This window comes from Oncorhynchus gorbuscha, linkage group LG14, assembly GCF_021184085.1.
Source record: "Oncorhynchus gorbuscha isolate QuinsamMale2020 ecotype Even-year linkage group LG14, OgorEven_v1.0, whole genome shotgun sequence".
Taxonomy (NCBI): Eukaryota; Metazoa; Chordata; class Actinopteri; order Salmoniformes; family Salmonidae; genus Oncorhynchus; species Oncorhynchus gorbuscha.
The window spans coordinates 44,255,576-44,277,991 of NC_060186.1; the positions used below are offsets into that span (position 1 = coordinate 44,255,576).

Sequence of the window (22,416 nt, forward strand, 5' to 3'; positions counted from 1 at the left end):
CACATGCACACAAACTTTCATCACCAGGCTTACACACACACACACACACACACACACACACACACACACACACACACACACACACACACACACACACACACACACACACACACACACACACACACACACACACACACACACACACACACACACACACACACACACACACACACACACACACACACCACACACACTGGGCTGGCTGGACGTGCTGCTGGAGGTGGTTCAAGCTCCGTGGTCCTGGGGAGGTTCTGTGGCTGTGACTGGGCTGGATGGGCCCGCTGCCCTGCTCTCTAATCCGGCCTGAGGAGGGAAGAGAGCAGCCGGCCCACAGCCACAGAAACACATGCTTTAGTGATTAATGAAAGCCACATTCAATAGGCCACCACGTCGGGTCCCGGAATGGGACTTTTAATGCCACACTTCATTTCCAACGATGGAATGAAAGTGGACAGTATGGAAAGCAGAGCATGAGAGGACAGATGAGAGGGGGAGAAAAAGAAAGAGAGAGCGAGAGAAGTGAGAGAGTTCCCCCTCTTTGGACTAAGTTATTTAGGTCACCACTTTATTCCTTCATTTCATGTAATCTTTTTTTCTTCTCCTTTTCTTCATCCCTCTCTCTCAGGACGAGTTCACTGGAAACCTCTGATGAAGCCGGTCAAGGCCGGCCTCTCTGCCTCCTCCTCCCCGACCCTCTCTGGGCCAATCAGACGCTCCATCTCCTGCCCGCGTTCTATATCCTCCCTGGCAGCCCAGTCACCCACCAATGAGACACGAGCCTCGCTGGCCAGGCCCTCCGTTCCTGCAGCGACGGCCCTCGTTAGGCCAAGCTCCGCTTCTCTGCGCTCTCATTCGCTCAGCCGCAGCGGCTCCACCCACAGGGTGCCGCACAGTAGTAGTCTAGGTACCATCCACGCTAACATGGTGAGTTACAAACATACACACACACGCACTTATCATTACACTTTCTACATTCACACTTTCTACACTCTCTGTCTCCTGCTCTTTCTCCTCCTCCCTTGGGAGCATACAGTAGGCTACCATTACCATACCATATAGTGCCTGACGAAACATTTCAAGTTGCTAAAACTATCTCCACATTCTTTGGAAGGTCCTTCTTTGGATGCGGCCCTGTGCTGTGTGGCTCTAAGCCTGTACAGATAGCTGTCCTCCTAACCCAATGTCGGTCTGTGTCTGGCCTCTCTTGACACACACACACATTATGCCCATTCTCTTTATATGCCCAGTCTCAGTCTGTTCCTGGAGGCCTCAGCAATATGGACTCTGAGCTGGAGTGCTCTCCAATTACCATGGCCACGCTGTCTTCTCTCGCTCTATCTCGTTCCCTCTTTCTCTCTCTCTCTCCCTCTCTTTCTTTCTTTCTTTCTCTCTCTCTCTCCCTCTCTTTCTTTCTCTCTTTCTCTCTCTCTCTCCTCTCTTTCTACCACATCTCTCTCTCTAGCTCTCTTCTCTCTGAGATCTCAGCTGAAACCCATGATGAAAAGCATTTAATCCCTATTCATGTTCTTTTCTCTCCTCTCTTTCCTTTGTGTGTCTGACCCTTGTGTGTGTGTGTGTGTGTGTGTGTGTGTGTGTGTGTGTGTGTGTGTGTGTGTGTGTGTGTGTGTGTGTGTGTGCGTGTGCGTGTGTGTGTGTGTGTGTGTGTGTGTTTGACCTATATGTGTGTCTGTCGGGCCTGTATTCATTTGTTTTGTTTATTTGTTTGGCTTATGTATGTGTTTTGAACATTTGTGTGTGCAGGGTGATCCCGTGCTGATCCTGAGGAGTAAAGACCAGGAGACAGAGCTGACAAGACAGAGCCTGGCCGCTCTCAGCGCCATGAGGATCCGCTTCCCGGGGAAGACTGAGGAGGAGGCCGAGGCCGTTCTGGATGAGGTGTGTGTGTGTGTGCGTGCGTGAAAGTATATACAGCGTATCTCCAAAGAGAGACAATGGCCAGAGCCAACCATACAGTATGGGACTATTCCTGACCTCCCAGCCCCTCCACAGTGGCCTCCTGACTGCCTATTGTCTTTGAAAACTCCCTCATGGCCAAAACGTGGGCAGCAGAAAGCCTCACTGTATTCCCCTCAGCTCCTGTGTATTTATCAATGCCTCTTTTCCCCTGGACGGATCGCCTCCGCTACATTGGTGTCGAGGTCGTGTGACACAATTGCAGTTCCAACTGTTCCGCTAATAAACTCTTAATAGGTGCGCAGATGAGCAGCCGCACCTGGCTGACTTGTTACCTCACTCGTGAGATGACTGTGTAAAAATAGTGAGCCACCGTGGTTGACTGTGAACTCTAAGCTGCAATATGTCACTTTGTAGACGACCCGACCAAATTCACATAGAAATGTAGTTATAGATCTGTCATTCGCATTGAAACCAAGTCTAAGAAGCCATAGATCTGTTCAATGTGCGTTATTTCTATGCTTCCCGTGCTTAAGTTTAGTTTTTGTCTTTTACTTTCAGTTTTGTACATCAGCTTCAAACAGCAGAAAATACAGTATTTTTGGTTATTAAAAATATATTTCACAGCAGTTTAGATGGTACAATGATTCTCTACACTTGCTTGTTTTGTCACATGAAATAAAATTAGGCAAACTATTAGAATTTTAGCAACCAGGAAATATTATATTGCACCTTAAAAAAATGTTATATTCATAGTTGACTATGGTGGCATGCTATTGTTATATTCAAAACATTGCTAGCAACTTGCTCCTACCTACTGAGTCAAACAGTAAAGCACGGGGGCTAGCTATTTTTACTTTAAACAGGGTTTCAAGTTGCGAAAATGACAAATTGAGATGGTTTTGTGATTGATGTTATTTTCAAAGTCATTTTGATATCTGTTACAAATCATGAGCCAAGTATTATTCAGAACCACAGCAATCATGTGGAATCGTCGTATCACAAATGGCACCCTATTCTCTTTCCCACTGCATTTCAAACATAACGATTGGTAAAATAGCAAGGTTAGGATCGAAATAGAGAATAAATAAAGTGTGTACATGGTAATGTAAATTAGGTGTCAGTTTGATTTCATATAGGTTCAGCTCAGTTTCAGTTTAACACTTTCCCCTCATATTTTATCATTGATCAGCACCTAAATTGGAACGCAGTGGCTGTACAGTAACATGACATCGGAGCTCAGGTTCTCTGCGTCACAGCGCTGTATGGGTTTTGACTGAGAGCCGTTATAAACCTGAGCGCCATGCGTGACAAGAAGATGCCCCATCCCTCCCGCTAATTGAGCTACTTTTGCGCTTTTGTTGTTGTCTGAGTGAAGGAAATGCTATACATTTAGAGGAGTCGATGTGTTTTGAAAGATAAGATGTTGAGGATAATATTATTTTAAAAAATACCGCTTTGATGTCATCCAAGAAAACCACATACCCATGAGTCCAAATGTGCACTACACATTTCCATATTTGAAAACTCATTGAAAACTCATTTACAGTATCAACATTTATGATCGTTATGATTGATCCACAGTTAGAAGGATGACACGTGTTATACCCCAGGTTCTCCTGAACAGATTGATCCTACGTTTGTCATATTGTGCAGACAATTTGCGCTAGAACACGCACTTGAATTCACACATGACTCCATGCTACACTCTTAGAAAGAAAAATATGCTATCTAGAACCTAAAAGTGTTCTTCGGATCTCCCCATAGGAGAACCCTTTGAAGAGTCTTTTTTGGTTCCAGATAGAACCCTCTTGGTTCCAGGAAGAATCTGGATCAGGTGGGCATAAATTAAAAGCTTATTCTATTGCCAACGTGTGTAATATAATCTTTCAAAAAATGTCAATGAATATTATTCTAATGTTACTGAATGTATCAAGAGTATTTTCAGATGTTGTTGTTGACAAATGCTGTGAAAATGCACATCAAATCAACAGTGTGATGCTTGAATTTAGTCTTGTGTCAGGTGAACTGTTGTGTCCTCATCTTTGGTCTGATAATTTCCCCATAATAAAGTTCTCTCTGTCATTTGCTACCACGGTCAATCATATGGTTTTTATAGTTCTTCTGTTAGAAACATTTCAATTTGGCCCTATCCATATAGGCCGAATTCGACGAGTGTAAGGGGTTTAAGGCCTTTCTTCACTGGACACATTCACAGCCACACCATAAAAGAAGAAAATAAAAAATGCAGGTCAATTATAACCGTCCTAACACCAGACTCCACAGAATGACAGACGGCCATAGACTGTGAAAAGGTGCGGTGGTCTGAGGCGGCCGGGTCTATAGAATATAGTTTTGGGTTGTGCGTCTTGGATGAAAAGGCCCATTCGGTTGCAGCCGGCCTTGTTCGCAGTTCCCGGCGTCTCTACCGCAAGACATTGATTTAGTCTCCAAGGCACAATGCAAATGCAGACCCTGAACTGTTTGAATACTTGAGTAACAATACCCCGCCGGTTCCATGGGCTGATTGCAGAAAATGAGGGATGAGATGGAGAGGGAGAATAGAAATGGGAGAGAAATTGTTTTTTTTTTATTCCATGAGCTGATTGCTGAGAACAGGGGGATGAGTGAGAGAGAGAAAGCTAGACAAAGAGAGAAACACACACACACACACACACACACACACACACACACACACACACACACACACACACACACACACACACACACACACACACACACACACACACACACACACACACACACACACACACACACACACACACACACACACACATATAGGAAAAGGAGATCATTTTAATTTTTGTCTTCTTTCTTTGCAAAATGCTGCGGGGGGGTCTAAGTTTTTGTTCAAAGGCTACTCCTCTTTGCACAATGTCCCAACTGGTGAATAATACAGTAATTGTTGAGTTATTATTGCAGATTGTTGATTTTATTCTGTGCTTTTATCTCTCAGATACTAGACAACTGGAAGTACCACAAACCCAAAGTGGCCTCTTACTGGCTGGTAAAGTTGGATTCCACCAAACAAAGGAAGGTGAGTATCATCAAAGCCACTATCCTGATTTGGATAGTGGCTCTTGATTCTTAATGAAGATGAGAGATGGGGCTGGGGAAATGTACCCACTCTTTTATAACCTACAATATATGGGTATACAGTATATCATTTATTTAAATTGTCATTGGACAGCTGTAAATATTGCAGATTATACCTTTAATGGTTGTATTTGTTGTCATAATGAGGCATTTGGTAATTCAGTATACCAGCGTTTCTGGATGTGTGCAGATTTATCAGTGAATGCTATCAAAAACATTTCATTCCGTGCATTTCATTCCAAAAAACTTGCTCCTCCCTTCTGGCCTCCCCATTCAGTCCCCTTGACAGATCTGGTTAGGTGAAAGCAATATGGTGGAAACTAGGAGGAGCTGTTACTTACACCTGCCTTGTTGTCTCAGATCTGTTCAAGGGAGTGAATGATGACTGAGGGGGAGGGAGGAAGTGGCTATGTCTTGCATCACTGTTGTTGACAGCCTTAGCTAGACGTAGCGAGGAATAACAAGCAGTAAACAAAAACAAAGTCACATCTGAAATGACATGAATGTTGTTGATCTCATATGTGGGCTGTGGTGGTGGAATGTGCTGGAACGTATGCTACAGAATCTCTTGTCCCTGGGCCTTTCTAATGAACACCAGACATTGGCTGGGCTTGTAGCTATCCTAGCATTCTGCTATCTGATTAGCATTGGAGGCTGCCTAGTGATGGTGGAGGTAGCAGTCAAATAGAGACAACGTTTTGCTCTATACCCTACGCTAGCCCATTAATAGTGCATCTCTACCTTTAGAAACACACATGCTCCTACATCGACAAACACACATATGCCAGCACACACGGGAACACACACACACACATCATGGCCATCAGTAATAAGTCAAGAAATCTAAGGCTCCACAACAATAGCAATTACATTGCTCTGAAATGAAAGAGAATGAAAAGGAGGGATGAGGGATCCCTCATTGACCGCCTGCAATCTCTGGTCCCTGTACTTCTCTTTCTGCCTTCATCATATACTGCCTACCTACACACTCCGCCTGATTTCTGTGTGTGTGCGCGTGTGCGTATTATGTGCTTCTTTTTGTATGCATTTGTGTCTGTATTGTGTGTGCATCGGCTTCCATGTATACACAGCCACACCAGCCAGCTAAGAAAGAACACTCCCAGTAAACTAGAAACCTCAGGTTAAAACTAGAAAAGTAAGTTTCAGTAGAAACTTTGTTTTTCTTGCTCAGCTGGCTGAAAGTATTAATATTAATGGTAGTGGAAAACTGCTCGTTTTATAGTTATAGGATAGCCTAATGGATTATAAATATTGCTTTCCAATTATTGAATTGACATAAAATTGAACAACAAGATATAGGCTGTATAGGATGTAGTTTGATGACTTCCATTAAACCCCAGGCTTGTCCCAAAGGCTTAGACTACAAATGGTGTAGTTTTCCAGAAGTATTTTTCACACTTAGCGACCACTTTTTGTCTCGCGCCTCTGTTGATGATTTTGATCCCACAATGTTGGCAATTCTACAGGGGAAACAACTCTGTTGATCCCACAATGTTGGCAATTCTACAGGGGAAACAACTCTGTTGATCCCGCAGTATTGACAATTCTACAGGGGAAACAACTCTGATGATTCCACAATGTTGACAATTCTACAGGGGAAAACAACTAACTGTTGATCCCACAATGTTGACAATTCTACAGGGGAAAACAACTCTGTTGATCCAAATCAAATCAAATCAAAGTATTGACAGTATTGACAATTCTACAGGGGAAACAACTCTGTTGATCCCACAATGTTGACAATTCTACAGGGGAAACAACTCTAAATGTTTATCCCACAATGTTGACAATTCTACAGGGAAACAACTCTGTTGATCCCACAATGTTGACAATTCTACAGGGGAAACAACTCTAAATGTTTATCCCACAATGTTGACAATTCTACAGGGGAAAACAACTCTGTCGATCCCACAATGTTGACAAGTCTACAGGGGAAAACAACTCTGTCGATCCCACAATGTTGGCAATTCTACAGGGGAAAACAACTAACTGTTGATCCCACAATGTTGACAAGTCTACAGGGGAAACAACTCTGTTGATCCCACCATGTTGGCAATTCTACAGGGGAAATAACTCTAAATGTTTATCCCACAATGTTGACAATTCTACAGGGGAAAACAACTCTAAATGTTTATCCCACAATGTTGACAATTCTACAGGGGAAACAACTCTAAATGTTTATCCCACAATGTTGGCAATTCTACAGGGAAAACAACTCCAACTGTTGATCCCACAATGTTGACAATTCTACAGGGGAAAACAACTAACTGTTGATCCCACAATGTTGACAATTCTACAGGGGAAAACAATTCTGTTGATCCAAATCAAATCAAATGTATTTATATAGACCTTCGTACATCAGCTGATATCTCAAAGTGCTGAACAGAAACCCAGCCTAAAACCCCAAATAGCAAGCAATGCAGGTGTAGAAGCACAATGTTGGCAATTATACAGTGGGAAACAACTCTGTTGATCCCACAATCTTGGCAATTCTACAGGGAAACAACTCTGTTGATCCCACAATGTTGGCAATTCTACAGGGAAAACAACTCGGTTGATCCCACAATGTTGACAATTCTACAGGGGAAAACAACTTGTTGATCCCACAATGTTGACAATTCTACAGTGGGGAAACAACTTGAACTGTTGATCCCACAATGTTGACAATTCTACAGTGGGGAAACAACTCTGTTGATCCCACAATGTTGACAATTCTACAGGGGAAAACAACTCTGTTGATCCCACAATGTTGGCAACTCTACAGAGGAAACAACTCTACATGTTTATCCCACAATGTTGACAATTCTATAGGGGAAAACAACTCTGTTGATCCCACAATGTTGGCAATTCTACAGGGTGAAAACAACTCCAACTGTTGATCCCACAATGTTGACAATTCTACAGGGAAACAACTCTGTTGATCCCACAATGTTGACAATTCTACAGGGGAAACAACTCTAAATGTTTATCCCACAATGTTGACAATTCTACAGGGGAAAACAACTCTAACTGTTGATCCCACAATGTTGACAAGTCTACAGGGGAAAACAACTCTGTCGATCCCACAATGTTGGCAATTCTACAGGGGAAAACAACTAACTGTTGATCCCACAATGTTGACAAGTCTACAGGGGAAACAACTCTGTTGATCCCACCATGTTGGCAATTCTACAGGGGAAAACAACTCTAAATGTTTATCCCACAATGTTGACAATTCTACAGGGGAAACAACTCTAAATGTTTATCCCACAATGTTGACAATTCTACAGGGGAAAACAACTCTGTCGATCCCACAATGTTGGCAATTCTACAGGGAAAACAACTCCAACTGTTGATCCCACAATGTTGACAATTCTACAGGGGAAAACAACTCTGTTGATCCCACAATGTTGACAATTCTACAGGGGAAAACAACTCTGTTGTTCCCACAATGTTGACAATTCTACAGGGGAAACCAACTATGTTGATCCCACAATGTTGACAAATCTACAGGGGAAACAACTCTAAAGGTTGATCCCACAACATTGACAATTCTACAGGGGAAAACAACTCTGTTGATCCCACAATGTTGGCAATTCAACAGCGTGAAAACAACTCCAACTGTTGATCCCACAATGTTGAAAATTCTACAGGGGAAAACAACTCTGTTGATCCCACAATGTTGGCAATTATTCAGGGGAAAACAACTCTGTTGATCCCACAATGTTGGCAATACAACAGGGGAAACAACTTTGTTGATCCTTCAATGTTGACAATTCTACACTGGAAACAACTCTGTTGATCCCACAATGTTGGCAATTCTACAGGGGAAAACAACTCCGTTGATCCCATAATGTGGACAATTCTACAGGGGAAAACAACTCTGTTGATCCCACAATGTTGACAATTCTACAGGGAAACAGCTCTGTTGATCCCACAATGTTGGAAATTCTACAGGGGAAAACAACTCTGTTGATCCCACAATGTTGGCATTTCTACAGGGGAAAACAACTCTGTTGATCCCACAATGTTGACAATTCTACAGGGAAACAGCTCTGTTGATCCCACAATGTTGGAAATTCTACAGGGGAAAACAACTCTGTTGATCCCATAATGTGGACAATTCTACAGGGGAAAACAACTCTGTTGATCCCACAATGTTGACAATTCTACAGGGAAACAGCTCTGTTGATCCCACAATGTTGGAAATTCTACAGGGGAAAACAACTCTGTTGATCCCACAATGTTGACAATTCTACAGGGAAACAGCTCTGTTGATCCCACAATGTTGGAAATTCTACAGGGGAAAACAACTCTGTTGATCCCACAATGTTGACAATTCTACAGTTGGAAACAATTCTAACTGTTGATCCCACAATGTTGGCAATTCTACAGGGTGAAAACAACTCCAACTGTTGATCCCACAATGTTGACAATTATACAAGGGAAACCAACTCTGTTGTTCCCACAATGTTGACACTTCTACAGGGGAAAACAACTCTGTAGAATTGTCAACATTGTGGGATCAACAGTGTGAAAACAACTCTTACTGTTGATCCCACGATGTTGGCAATTCTACAGGGGAAAACAACTCTGTTGATCCCACAATGTTGGCAATTCTACAGGGGAAAACAACTCTTAACTGTTTATCGGATACAGTTTTGACTATTGGTTTTCTGAGATGAGTATCTGCACATTATCTACACAGTGAACATATTCCCATACCCCTTGTTGAATCAATATTTTTATTTGGACTTTTTACGTTGAATATGATCCGCGATTGCCAGTGACCCTATGTAGTCCTACAGTAATAATACAGGCATTTACAGATGAGAAAGGGTTTTAAGTGAAATTGTATAATGTGGTCTGCAGTTATGTGGTTGCGGTCAGTAGTTGTGGGGTTGTGGTCCGTAGTTGTGTTCTCAGTAGTTGTATGGTTGTGGTCAGTAGTTATGGTGAGTTGTTGTGTTGTTGTGGTTAGTAGTTTTGCGGTTCAGTGGTGGTCAGTAGATTTCTTAAAAGACAGAGCTAGCTAGCTAACTAGAGACATAAGAAACTTGCTAGTGAGCTAACTAGCTTGCTAGCTACATTTTTGGCCGTGAGAGCGTGAGAAGAGAGTCAAATGCGTGTCTCACGGCCAATGCATTTCTTATCTCACGCATTGAAAAGTACTGCTTTTATTTTTCTGATTAGTCAGCTCATTAACTTTCAACTGTGCTCCAATTTGTTTCGAAATTGGAGCATCTGCGCCTGTAATTTAACATCATGAGCGGAACCTTTGTCCTGTCTTGCCACAGCATGTACTGAAGTCAATTTATTCCACACTTGCATTAGTCCCCTCGTTTGGTGACTGGCATTTAGACTGTGACAACGAAAAGGCAGAAGACAGTATGTTTTAGCAGGGAAGTTTGGTATGGTGACCTGATCATTTTGTCAAATAGATTGTGAACCCAAAAGTGTAAGTTTGATTTTTAAAAATCATTTGGTTAGGTTGTAGGGGCACATTTACGTAATCTTGTCTTCATGAGATGTTTTCTATTTACAGATCTTATTTAGGGGCTTCATAGCGAAGGGAGGGAATACATATGCATTCACCACTTTTCCTTTTTTTTGTAATTTTCACAAATTTTCACTTAACCAATTTGGACTATTTTGTGTATGTCCGTTACATGAAATCCAAATAAAAATCAATTTAAATTATAGGTTGTAATGTAACAAAATAGGAAAAACGCCAATACTTTTGCAAGGCACTGTACTTTATTTAGTCTGATCAGTGGAACAATTCTCATTCTTTACATTGGGCTAAAACACAACATTACTGCTCTTGTCAGTGAGAACACTGTAGTGTAATCACATATTTGAAATCTGATGTGCGTAATTGTGTCTTTGAAAATTAATTATATGAGGCTATGTATTTTTGCAGCCATTCATGGACAGTTTGAATACAAATAAGCATTGGATATTAAATACTTGAGGAATCAAATATAATTTTTTACATTTTAGTATTGTTCACATGCTAGGCAGAGATTGTATGGTGGGTCACAACTCAGAAACGCTTCATATTTGTCTATGTAGAGTAAGACTATGGCAATGATCTCCAACTAGTTGGCATAAACCACCTGAATTTTATATTCTTTAGATTTTTCTTGAAGGCTGGGTGATTTTGACACGGAGCACTTGGGAAACATTGATCACGGGTGGCCAACCCTCCTGGAGAGCAAGCAGGATTTATTTTTTTTTTTTCTAAGTAAAAAAAAAAATAGCATACTTTATATTTCATTCACCCCAAAAACTCAAAGTAAGAATGTCATCAAATTATGAGTGTTCATTTAATGTTCAAAACATCCTGAATACACCTGACCTGTGGTTTTTATTACAATACAATTCACCCTGGTCATAGGCCTAAGCCATGTCAAAATACATAGAATTGCAGGAAATTAGCTTTAAAACGGTGCAATTTTCCACCATCTAAGAGTTGTCCCACTGAAATTCACAGCAAATTTCACTCCAAGCTTTCTTCAAAAGTTGGCAGCCCTATAAACGGATTATTTTATCAGTAAAAAAGCATTAGTAGGACTATAGGAAACATCAGGTATTGAATTTACAAGTGTTATTTGACACTATTACAATAAAACAGCTTATTAAAGGAGTTACTTGTTCATATAAAACTGGTTCCTGAGTTGCTGGGCAATTAAGTTTAGTTTTGAACCACCATGTTAACTAATGGGAGTTTTTGGAATTACAAAAAATGTAATATTGTAAAAGGAGGTATAATAGTTATCAGAATGATTTTTGCAGGGTTTGTAATTTGGCGTGTTCTGTATCGTAAAAGGTGTATCAATAGCAATGTTTCAAAAATGTCATATTTTGGTCACCCAAGAGCTCCGTGTTAAAATGTGCATTTTTAAGTGATTATATTTTTTAAAGTATGATGACTATAAAAATCATATGTCAGCAACTCAAGTTAGGCCTCTCTGCACATTATAAAGTGAAATGGTATGTTCCACATAAAAGCTGTAGGACGAGTAGTGGTGGGAATAATAATAAGATGAAGAAGTATGACGAATGACAGTAGTGTGTTGCTTTGCAAGCACACTCTTAATTAATTATTGTGTTGCGGTGGTCTTTCATGCTGTCCCTCTGGCGTCTGTTGAAACCTTGATTTATTTAGATTTTCTTTTTCTCTCCCTTCCTATCTCGTGCATTTTTTTCCATGTTTGATGAAGTTTCTTGCAATCGTACGTACTAACGTTGTCCTCTTCCTATCACTTTCCCCTTTTTTTCGTCTGTTTCTTTAATGTCCCATGAAGGTTCTGGACATCGTCCGTACCAACGTACGCTCGGTGCTGCAGCGGCTTTGGAGGGAGCCCGACGTGGACAGTTTACATTTGTATCGCCTTTTCAACCGCGTCTTTAACCGACTGCTCTGGAGCCACGGACAGGGCCTGTGGAACTTGTTCTCCAACACTGGGTAAGTCTCATTCTCTCTCTTGTTGTCTCTCTGAATCAATCTCTCTCCCTTTCCTTTTCTGTCTCTGTCTTTCACTCTCTCTCTCAATACTTGATTTCTCTTCAATACTTGGTACTGTAGTGCTCAATCTCATATCGACCTCCATCCACTATCCCCTATGCACCTGCAAAGATATGAGGGTATTAACAATATGGGAATAGCTCCACCTTGCCCTCGTCCTCTGATAGACTAAGTGGAATTTTCACCATTGTTCTTACACCTTTCCAATTCTCTCAGATCACTCCAAGTGCAAAGAGGGTAGGGATCGTGCGTGTCTTTTTCTGCCTTGATAAGTGCATATTTCAGTAACAAATCTCCAGAAAGTATGTGGCAATCAAGTATGTAACAACTGAAATCCATGCTACAGCATGATGATAACAGCATTTATTAGGCTCCACATTCTGCCCAATGCACGTTTGATTGACAGCTGGTGCACTTATTGACAGGCCCAGCCATGCACTGCTGTGGAGATGACAGACAGACAGACAGACAGACAGACAGACAGACAGACAGACAGACAGACAGACAGACAGACAGACAGACAGACAGACAGACAGACAGACAGACAGACAGACAGACAGACAGACAGACAGACAGACAGACAGACAGACAGGCAGGCAGGCAGGCAGGCAGGCAGGCAGGCAGGCAGGCAGGCAGGCAGGCAGGCACACATCCGGACAGACAGACAGACAGACAGACAGAGTAGACAGACAGTCCCTCTCATCCTGCAAAGAGCTACAGGGATGAAAGCAACACGTGTCTATCAGAGTCGAGACACATTTCTCAGTCTGCATAATGTGGCCACAGATCTTGTTTTCTTATCATCGGGGCTTTCTATGTGTCAGGAAGGAAGGAAGGAAGGAAGGAAGGAGGGCTAAAGTAGGTCCCATACTCTTCTTTCCTCACTCACTTCTGTTTGTAGAAAGGTCCTTTGATGTCTCTCCCGACTTTTTTTGTGTGCCATTTTTGTGCCGACTGTAAGTGGCTTTCTACATAGTGACTCATCTCACTCTGCATCCTTATAGAAACACACACACTCCTATTCACATATCTACAGACACACACACACACATACATTATATTATATCATCTTCAAGAGCCAGCTGTGGTGCAGCCAGCTTCTCATCTCGTTGCTGATAAAGGTTCAACCTTTTCCTCCCTCTCCATATTCTTTTTGTAAGCAGTTAGCAGCGCTCGTCGTGGGGGGCTACGTGGGTTTTTGTATAGCTGCCCCGGCAACTGCCACAGCTGGTAATTGATTGTCAATGACCGAGTGTGCCGTACTGTAGCCTTGTTCGAGTCAGTGAGTGGCTTTATTTCACTTGATGAGAGTCCGAGTCTCCGGGTGGATTAGCCAGCAGATGCGGCTCAGGCACCACATGCTGCTTGCGTCTAATTAGGGAGCGCGCTCTGGAGGATGTGGGCCGCTGTAGCCACAGGATAAACGCTGCAGGGGGGCCCGGCGTCATGCAGCGTTGGAGCCCACCTCGCTACTCGCTAAGACCAGGCGGTGTAAATGTACACTTGAGCTCCACGAAACCCCTCGTTTGATATTTCATCTGAGCAACTTCGACAATCAAACGCCGCCGCGACTATTGCGGTCGGAATTTAACAGGTCTTTGAAAGGGAAAGAAGAAAAAAACGGTCTCTAAACCGTTCAAAAACCCAAAGAATTGAGAGGGAAGAGGAGAGACATTAAAACGCCCCGACCCCTCAGTTCTCTCACTGTTCTGAGCCCCTCACAGTCGGGGGGAACGGCCAGTGTGATAAAGGAGGTTAAATGTACAGCATTTGTTTTATCCCCTATTATGTCTTTGTGTGTGTGTGTGTGTGTGTGTGTTCTGTGGCGCAGCTCGTCGTGGGAGACCATCTTCAGTAAGAGCAGCGAGGTGGTGTCGCAGCAGGAGCTCCAGTGTTGCCAGAGGCTTGTGCAGCTGTGCAGGGACTGCCTCCTCGTTGTCTACAAATTTGTCTCCGAGTCCCGGGGCTCGCTCACCGGCCTCAGCCCCGAATGGGACGACACTAGGTGAGGATCAACATCCAATCAACGTCCATTCCTCCTTTGTTTTCTACTGATGAAACAAATCATTTTTGCAACTGATATGCTTCCAACTTGAGTTGTAAAATTCTGTACACTTTAAAAAAAATATTGGTTGGAGGTAGGAACTTTCCTGATGTTCCTGGGTTTTTCCCGAAATCCTGGTTGGGGGAAGAAACCTTCCCAGTTCCCAGGTTTTACAGAATTCCTGGATGGAGGTCTCTATGCTAATTCCCTCCTGATTCTGGGAAGCCTCCAAACGGGATTTCTGAAAAAAAGTATTTGTTTTTTTACTCCAACTCCCAATATGGAGTTGTTAGTGAGACAACACACAAGACTTGGACAACGTTATGATTCCCATTGGTATTACAGTGTTTTGAATCTCAGACTTGATAAAAATTCTAGTAGGGATCAGAATGTTATGTGTTGTGCACCCCACCAATATATATATATATATATATTTTCATTCATTTTCTTTCTCTATCTAGCACCTGAACCAAGTAGTAGGTGTTTATATTTCCTCTTTCGGTGTTTCTCCTAACAATACCTGGGCTAGGTGGTACCCCCCACTTCCCTGCCTAACTCTGTTGCCCCCCTGCCAAGCTTTAATATTACTCCTTAAACCCCCAACACGTCTACCCTTCCTAATCCCTAAAAAAAGTATGGTTTTCATTTGAAACGTTTGGTGCCGGCAACTCACAGTGTTATTTCCGAACCTTTGTACCCCGACAGGAATCTCACCTGACCAACAACTGACCCCAGCCTCTATACCCCTTCTACAACTCTTCTATTTTTAATGTCGATCCTCATAAGACTTGGTGGGGGATTGGTTTTGAACGTGTAAACTTTTAAGATGCGTCCCAAATGGCACTCTATCACCAACAAAAGTTCAGACACACCTACTAATTTTTCTTTATTTTTACTATTTTCTACATTGTACAATGATAGTGAAGATATCAAAACTTTGAAATAACACATATGGAATCATGTTGTAACCAAAAAAGTGTCAAACCAATCAAAATAGATTTTAGATTCTTCAAAGTAGCCACCCTTTGCCTTGATGACAGCTTGGCATTCTCTCAACAGCTTCACATGGAATGTTTTTCCAACAGTCTTGAAAGAGTTCCCACATATGCTGAGCAGGCTGCTTTTCCTTCACTCTGAAGTCCAACTCATTCCAAATCATCTCAATTGGGTTGATGTTGGGTGATTGTGGAGGCCAGGTCATCTGATGCAGCACTCCATCACTCTACTTCTTGGTCAAATAGCCCTTAAGCAGCCTGGAGGTGTGTTGGATTATTTTCCTATTGAAAAACAAATTATAGTCCCACTCAGCGCAAACCAGATGGGATGGCATATCGCTGCAGAATGCTGTGGTAGCCATGCTGGTTAAGTGTGCCTTGAATTCTAAATAAATCACTGACAGTGTCACCATCAAAGCACCCCCACAGGATGACACCTCCTCCTCTATGCTTCACGGTGAGAACCACACGTGTGGATATTATCCGTTCACCTACTCTGCATCTCACAAAGACACAGCGTTTAGAACCAGAAATCTAAAATTTGGACTCATCAGACCAAGGAGAGATTTCCACCGGTCTAATCTCCATTGCTCGTGTTTCTTGGCCCAAGCAAGTCTCTTCTTCTTATTGGTTTCCTTTAGTAGTGGTTTCTTTGAAGCAATTCAACCACGAAATTCAACCACGAATGCCTGATTCATGCAATCTCCTCTGAAAAGTTGATGTTGGGATGTGTCTGTTACTTGAACTCTGTGAAGCATTTATTTGGGCTGCAATCTGAGATGCAGTTAACTCTAATGAACTGCAGTAGAGGTAACTCTAGTTCTTCCTTTCCTGTGGCGGTCCTCATGAGAGCCAGTTTCATCATAGCACTTGATGGTTTTTGCGACTGCACTTGAAGAAACTTTAAAAGTTCTTGATATGTTCTGCATTGACTGACCTTCATGTCTTAAAGTAATGATGGACTGTCGTTTCTCTTTGCTTATTTGAGCTGTTCTTGACATAATATGGAATTAGTCTTTTACCAAATAGGGCTATTTTCTCTATACCACCCCTACCTTTTCACAACACAACTAATTGGCTAAAACACATTACGAAGGAAATAAATTCCACAAATTAACTTTTATCAAAGCACACCTGTTAATTAAAATGCATTCCAGATGACTTCCTCATGAAGCTGGTTGAGCGAATGCCAAGTGTGTGCAAAGCTGTCATCAAGGCAAAGGGTGGCTACTTTGAAGAATCTCAAATATAAAATATACTTTTCTGGTTACTACATGATTCCATATGTGTTATTGCATAGTTTTGATGTCTTCACTATTATTCTACAATGTAGAAAATTGTAAAAATAAAGAAAAACCATGGAATGAGTAGATGTGTCCAAACTTTTGACTGGTACTATATATAGTGCACTACTTTTGACCATAGCCTATGGGCCCTGGTCAAAAGTAGTGCACTATATAGGGAATGTGGTGCTATTTGGAACACAAGCTAAGAACACACAGGGCTACAATGTTAACAGGAAGTAATGACCTTGGGATTAGCGTGCAGGTTAGCAAGCCCCCTGAGGCCAGTTTAATTCAATTATGAGCCAGATGAGGCGCGCCACAAATGACCTTACGCCTGCTCCTTCCCCCAGAACGCTTTAGATGATTCATAACCAGCGTATATTTAACAGGCTATCACTTTGCACTTTCTAATTTAGTCATTAAAAAGGGTGGGGGTCGGGGGGATTTTGGATAGTCTGGATTAGGTCCCCATCAACATCATGAAGGGGAAAGTAAAAATGTAACAAATGCCTACATTAGTTTAAAACAAAGTAACTTTAGCTACTTTGTTAACTGTGCGCTTTCTCCCCTTCCTACAGTAAATAACAACTCCATTCAGATTATTAAGTAGCAGCCTACCAGTTTTTACACCTGTCCTAGATTTCTCCTAATAACTTGCAATACGGAGGCTCTAGCTCTATGTCTGTGGCCTAGTGCCAGTTTTTTGACTTGTGATTGGACGACAACAACAGCAAGCTACACACGCCACTGTCATGAAAAGCAAAATCAGCAGAAATTATAAAAATATCTCTCTTTCTTTGTGGGACACATGATGTAGACCATCTATATTGTGAATGCACATGGAATTGTATGATTTCTTTCTTACAGTTTTAACAGAAAACCAGCAGTTTAAACATTAAGAAAATGTTTCCATTTGTCACATTTGTCTGCTTTCCAAATGATACCCTTTTCTGCGTTCCAAATGATACCCTTTTCCCTAATAGTGAACTATTTTGGACCAGAGCATAATAGTCGACTGTGTTGAAGAATCTCCTTTAAAGAACTTCATGCCATATCTTTGAGTGGGGTGGTGTGTGTGTGTCGGACTAAACAATTATTTTTGGGGTATTTTTACGTTTCTATTGACAGGTATTATTTTAGAATATGAGGTGGGGAGATAGATGAGAGGGATTCAGCATAGAAAAGTGAGTGTCGGGAAACAGGTATTGAACCACTGCCTCCAGGGGAATATGTTGTTCGGCACCGACCAGCCAGCGGCCCACGTTTAGCACTCCTATGGGGAAAGTCATGCATATGAAAGAGAATTAAGCAACCTGCCTGAATTATACTATTTACCTGCTTCGCCCTTGAGGGGTATCCTTCCCTCTGTCCATTCAAATAATACATTGGTCTATCTCTCAACGTCGTGTGTGTGTGTGTGTGTGTGTGTGTGTGTGTGTGTGTGTGTGTGTGTGTGTGTGTGTGTGTGTGTGTGTGTGTGTGTGTGTGTGTGTGTGTGTGTGTGTGTGTGTGTGTGTGTGTGTGTGTGTGTGTGTGGGTGGGTGGGTGGGTGGGTGGGTGGGTGGGTGGGTGGGTGGGTGGGTGGTGTGGGTGTATGTTTGTGTGTGTGCTCACCATGGAAGCTCACCATTGGCTGCGGGACCAGCCACCTCCGCCCATGGCTCGTCTTCCTCTTCCACTGCCTCTTCTTCCTCTGCCATCTCGCCCATTGACGCAGGTCTATGCTCGATTCAGTGACCTCTATTCCTCCCCTCACTCTGGCCTCACCCCTTTTCTGCCTACAGTCTGACTGAGTCCTGACTAGGGTTAATCTCAATTTGCTTGGAAAGACCACACGTTGCAAACATCCAAATGTTAGTAGAGACCGCTTGCTAGTTTTGGAGGGAGCTTTATGTTTTCTAGCAAAGAGCAGTGTGGTAGCTGACTATCTGTGAATAAGTTCATTGTTTCTTCCCACAGTTTGCCATGTTAATTAGCTAGCTAGCCAAAGGCAGCGTTATGTTTGCTAGCGAAGATCATTGCTGTAGCTAACTGAATAAGTGAATTATTTCGCCCCTCAGCTAGCTAGCTAAATGCAGCATTACGTTTGTGAGAAAAGAGAAGTGTGGTAGCTAACTAACTGAATATAGTTTCACCCCACAGTTAGCCAAGTTAGTTCGCTAGCTAAAGTTATTGACAGTTAGCAACTGCTCCTACACTCTTTCACTAGCTACCGTAATGCTTTCAAAAACATGGTAATGACGTGTTTCCAGTTGTGTTTACACTTTCCAAGTGTATTCCATTTAAATTCAGTCAACTCTGGACAGGAATCAAAATAAAAAATTCAAGAATCCAAACATCTTGGACCCTTGGACTTTCAATTCACCATCAGAATTTGACTGAACTAAAAATGGAATTGAGCCCTACCCCAATTCCCCACTGCACACCTTCCTGCTAACTGTGGCTTACTGTAGCTGTGTCCCAATAGTCTCAGATAGATTCCTCACCTTGTCTCCTTTTTTCGTCAGACTTAGTCTAAAGGTCAAGAAAGCTGACTGGTGAAAGGACAGATTAGAGGTTATGTAGGAAAGGAGGCAAGGGAAGTAAACAAATTGAGACTGTTGGGAAGCAGCCTGTCAACATGCAATCGCAAGAGACTGTGAGCCCTGGCCGGCCAATAACCTAACCTCTTCTCGTCACTTCCATTGCACTGCGTGCTTAGCACAGTTTCACAACGATGGCCCTCCTTCCTTTGATTCCATCAGACACTTGTGATTGCCCCATGGCCACCATGGGGCTGGTTACAGTTCTTTTGTCATTAGCCACATGCTTTGTCTCGATGGGGTGACATTATGTCTGCCTATGAGAAGAGTACCATCTTGCACCTGTCACCTCCTTCTGCTAGCCTGTGACTCATACCCTACTCACTGCCGTTGTGTCTGGACCCCCTGACCTGCATCCTTATGCTGCCTACTTACCTGACACACACACACACTAACATGCTCGTAAATGCACACATATGCAACACACACGCGCATGCCGAACACACACACACTCACACTCTCACATACGCATTTTACACAGACATATATTCTGCAGCACACACACACTGGAGTGGGTCTCAGTGATGAGAGACTCTAACTTAAGCACTTCTCATGGTAGGAGTACAGAATACGTGTCAGTGATCACTTACAATAGGTCTGAGAACAGACCTTCTCTTTCTGTGTGGGCAGAACATATAGTCACACAACAGTATTATTGTGAGCCTAGATGGCTTTTCACGCTAGTGAATTGAACCAAACTGAACAGACCAATATTTACTGAGCTGGCTTGGTTACACATCCAACATAGCTGCTTGAATCCAGCTGAAAAGTACAATGTGAATTATTCTAGTCAGTACAGTTAAGGTTTTGGACCTTATTTCATTTTTTCCCTTTTTTTATGAATAACAATCAGGTTAATTGGGTTTTGTCTGTGGAATCAGTCAAAGATGACCTTTTCCGTACGGCTTTTGATCATGTTCACTTCTTTCACTTAGTCACGACTCTGTTATTCCGCTTGGCAGTTGTGTCGCTAACAGAGACCTTGAACAGTGCAGGGCCAGTTGGAGGTACTCCACATAATATAGCGGTGAGTTTGGAGCTCGTTCTCTTCACACTGACGATTTGAATTGAAGCAGGGCTCCACAGCAGTGGCTTCTCCTGGACTTTCAACTGGCAGGTTACTGCAAGCAGCTCATCCATGATCAAAAGCCCAAGTTACCTGGAAGACGTGTTAGAGGGTCCAATTAACTGCACCCCCGCAGAGTGATCAGGGCTCGGAAAGTGTCGGGACCGTATCTCGCGCTTGGCCTACCTAGTGTGGACAGAATGTTCTCTGTGTGAATTCATGAGAAATAAAAAGAGAAAATAGTACACACAATCACTAACCACCACCCACAAGCATCACCGCATAGTTCATGTTTGAATTTCAATTCTTGCAGTGGAATGTCCATACATTGGCCAACAAGTGTTCCGTGGAAGAAATATGGTTATGCCTTCCAGGAAGTGTAACACACACCAAAGTTTCGGACTGAACACGGTCTAACGAGTTTGTAATAAAACTCAAACAGAACAGAACAGATACAGAGGAAAGCCTTCAGGAGAAATCAAAGCTTCTTCCAGAAATGGATCCCTATTCCCTATGTAGTGCACTAAACACTTTTAAACAGATTAGGGAATAAGGTGCCATTTTGGACACAGACCGACATAATCAGAAACGAGGAAAGGGATGAACCCGAAAGGTGACAGAAAATCCTGCAACACCATCTTAAACTGTAAGTTTAAAAGTCAATGTCCCATCCGAAACCATTGTAAGCAGTGCCCCTGAAGTCGCGAGGATGTAGCGAAGCAGTGCAGCAATTCGAGAGGGTATTGGCTAAGTAATCCACCCTCCCTCACTCTCCTTCTCTTCCGGCCTTGCTCCATTGAATGGTTGAGCTCCAGAACAGGCCAAGTAGTACTGTGGGTGGGTAGTTTAACAACCGCAATCGAAAGTACCCGCACGGCCCACTTGAGTGGTTTTCAAGGACATTCTACTTGAACTAAATGAAGTTAATTTGAATCCTGCCCAACTCTCCTGGGTCTGGCTCTATTGCGGCAGATGCCCTCGACGCAGCAAGTCTTTTTTTGGTCGACTTTAAAAAGAAGAAGAAGCAGCTCGACTAATTTGTCCAGGAGATATTTTACAGGGAAAGTATGTCAGAGTGAACACTGTTATCTGCCAGCAAACAGAAGAACATTAATTCACACCATAATCCATATGGTTCAGTTGACAAACTGTTTTATTAGTTAGAATTTTACAGATTTGAATGGCTATCAAGCTTTTTGCTCAAATGCCATTTTCGTTCTCCCTGAGTTACTTCATTGATGTCCCTTGCCATTTTGAATGAGTTGAAATGTTGATACATATCATTAAATAACATATTATACGCCTTGTTATAAGACATTATACAGGTGCATACATGCTTATAAGTTATTAAGCAAAGTGTTACAGCGAGTTGTTTCTGTTTGAGCTGTACTCGTATTTAAAGAGGAAATCTGCAATTCAAACAATAAAGTGGTGAACACGCCACTTTCTTGGTAATTAGCTTAGGCATGGGGCTGGAGAAATGTAACCACTCTCAAATTCATAAACAGAGCAATGGATGCAAGAATTGACCATGCATGATCTCAGAATTATAGTTTTAACCATGTTTTGAGGCTATACAGTATTTGTTTACAATTACATTGTTTACAAACAAGGTATTTAAACAAGCTTATATTTTAGGTTCTGATGGGGGGTAGGACAGTTGATCGAAGCTCATTAGGCATTTGTAAGTTATATTCTTCATCAATCAATCGGTTTACAGCATTAATTTTCAAAGTGAAGAAATGGGCAAATCAATCACAGATTGCTGTTTTATTCAAGCTCTCCGTAGCCGATGTGAGTAAGACCTTTAAACAGGTAAACGTTCACAATGCGGCAGAGCCAGATGGATTACCAGGACCCGTACTCAGAGCATGCGCTGAC

General features: G+C 42.4%; 1 protein-coding gene across 1 annotated transcript in view; it reads left to right on the plus strand.

The window, feature by feature from the left end:
• Positions 1-22,416, plus strand: part of ttll7 (tubulin tyrosine ligase-like family, member 7) — a 131,228-nt gene that overhangs the window by 103,481 nt on the left and 5,331 nt on the right. Inside the window, exons 16-20 of the mRNA XM_046298121.1 lie at positions 626-924; positions 1,762-1,896; positions 4,892-4,972; positions 12,342-12,502; positions 14,394-14,567. Coding sequence (XP_046154077.1) covers positions 626-924; positions 1,762-1,896; positions 4,892-4,972; positions 12,342-12,502; positions 14,394-14,567 — 850 coding nt within the window. The remainder of the gene's footprint in view (positions 1-625; positions 925-1,761; positions 1,897-4,891; positions 4,973-12,341; positions 12,503-14,393; positions 14,568-22,416) is intronic.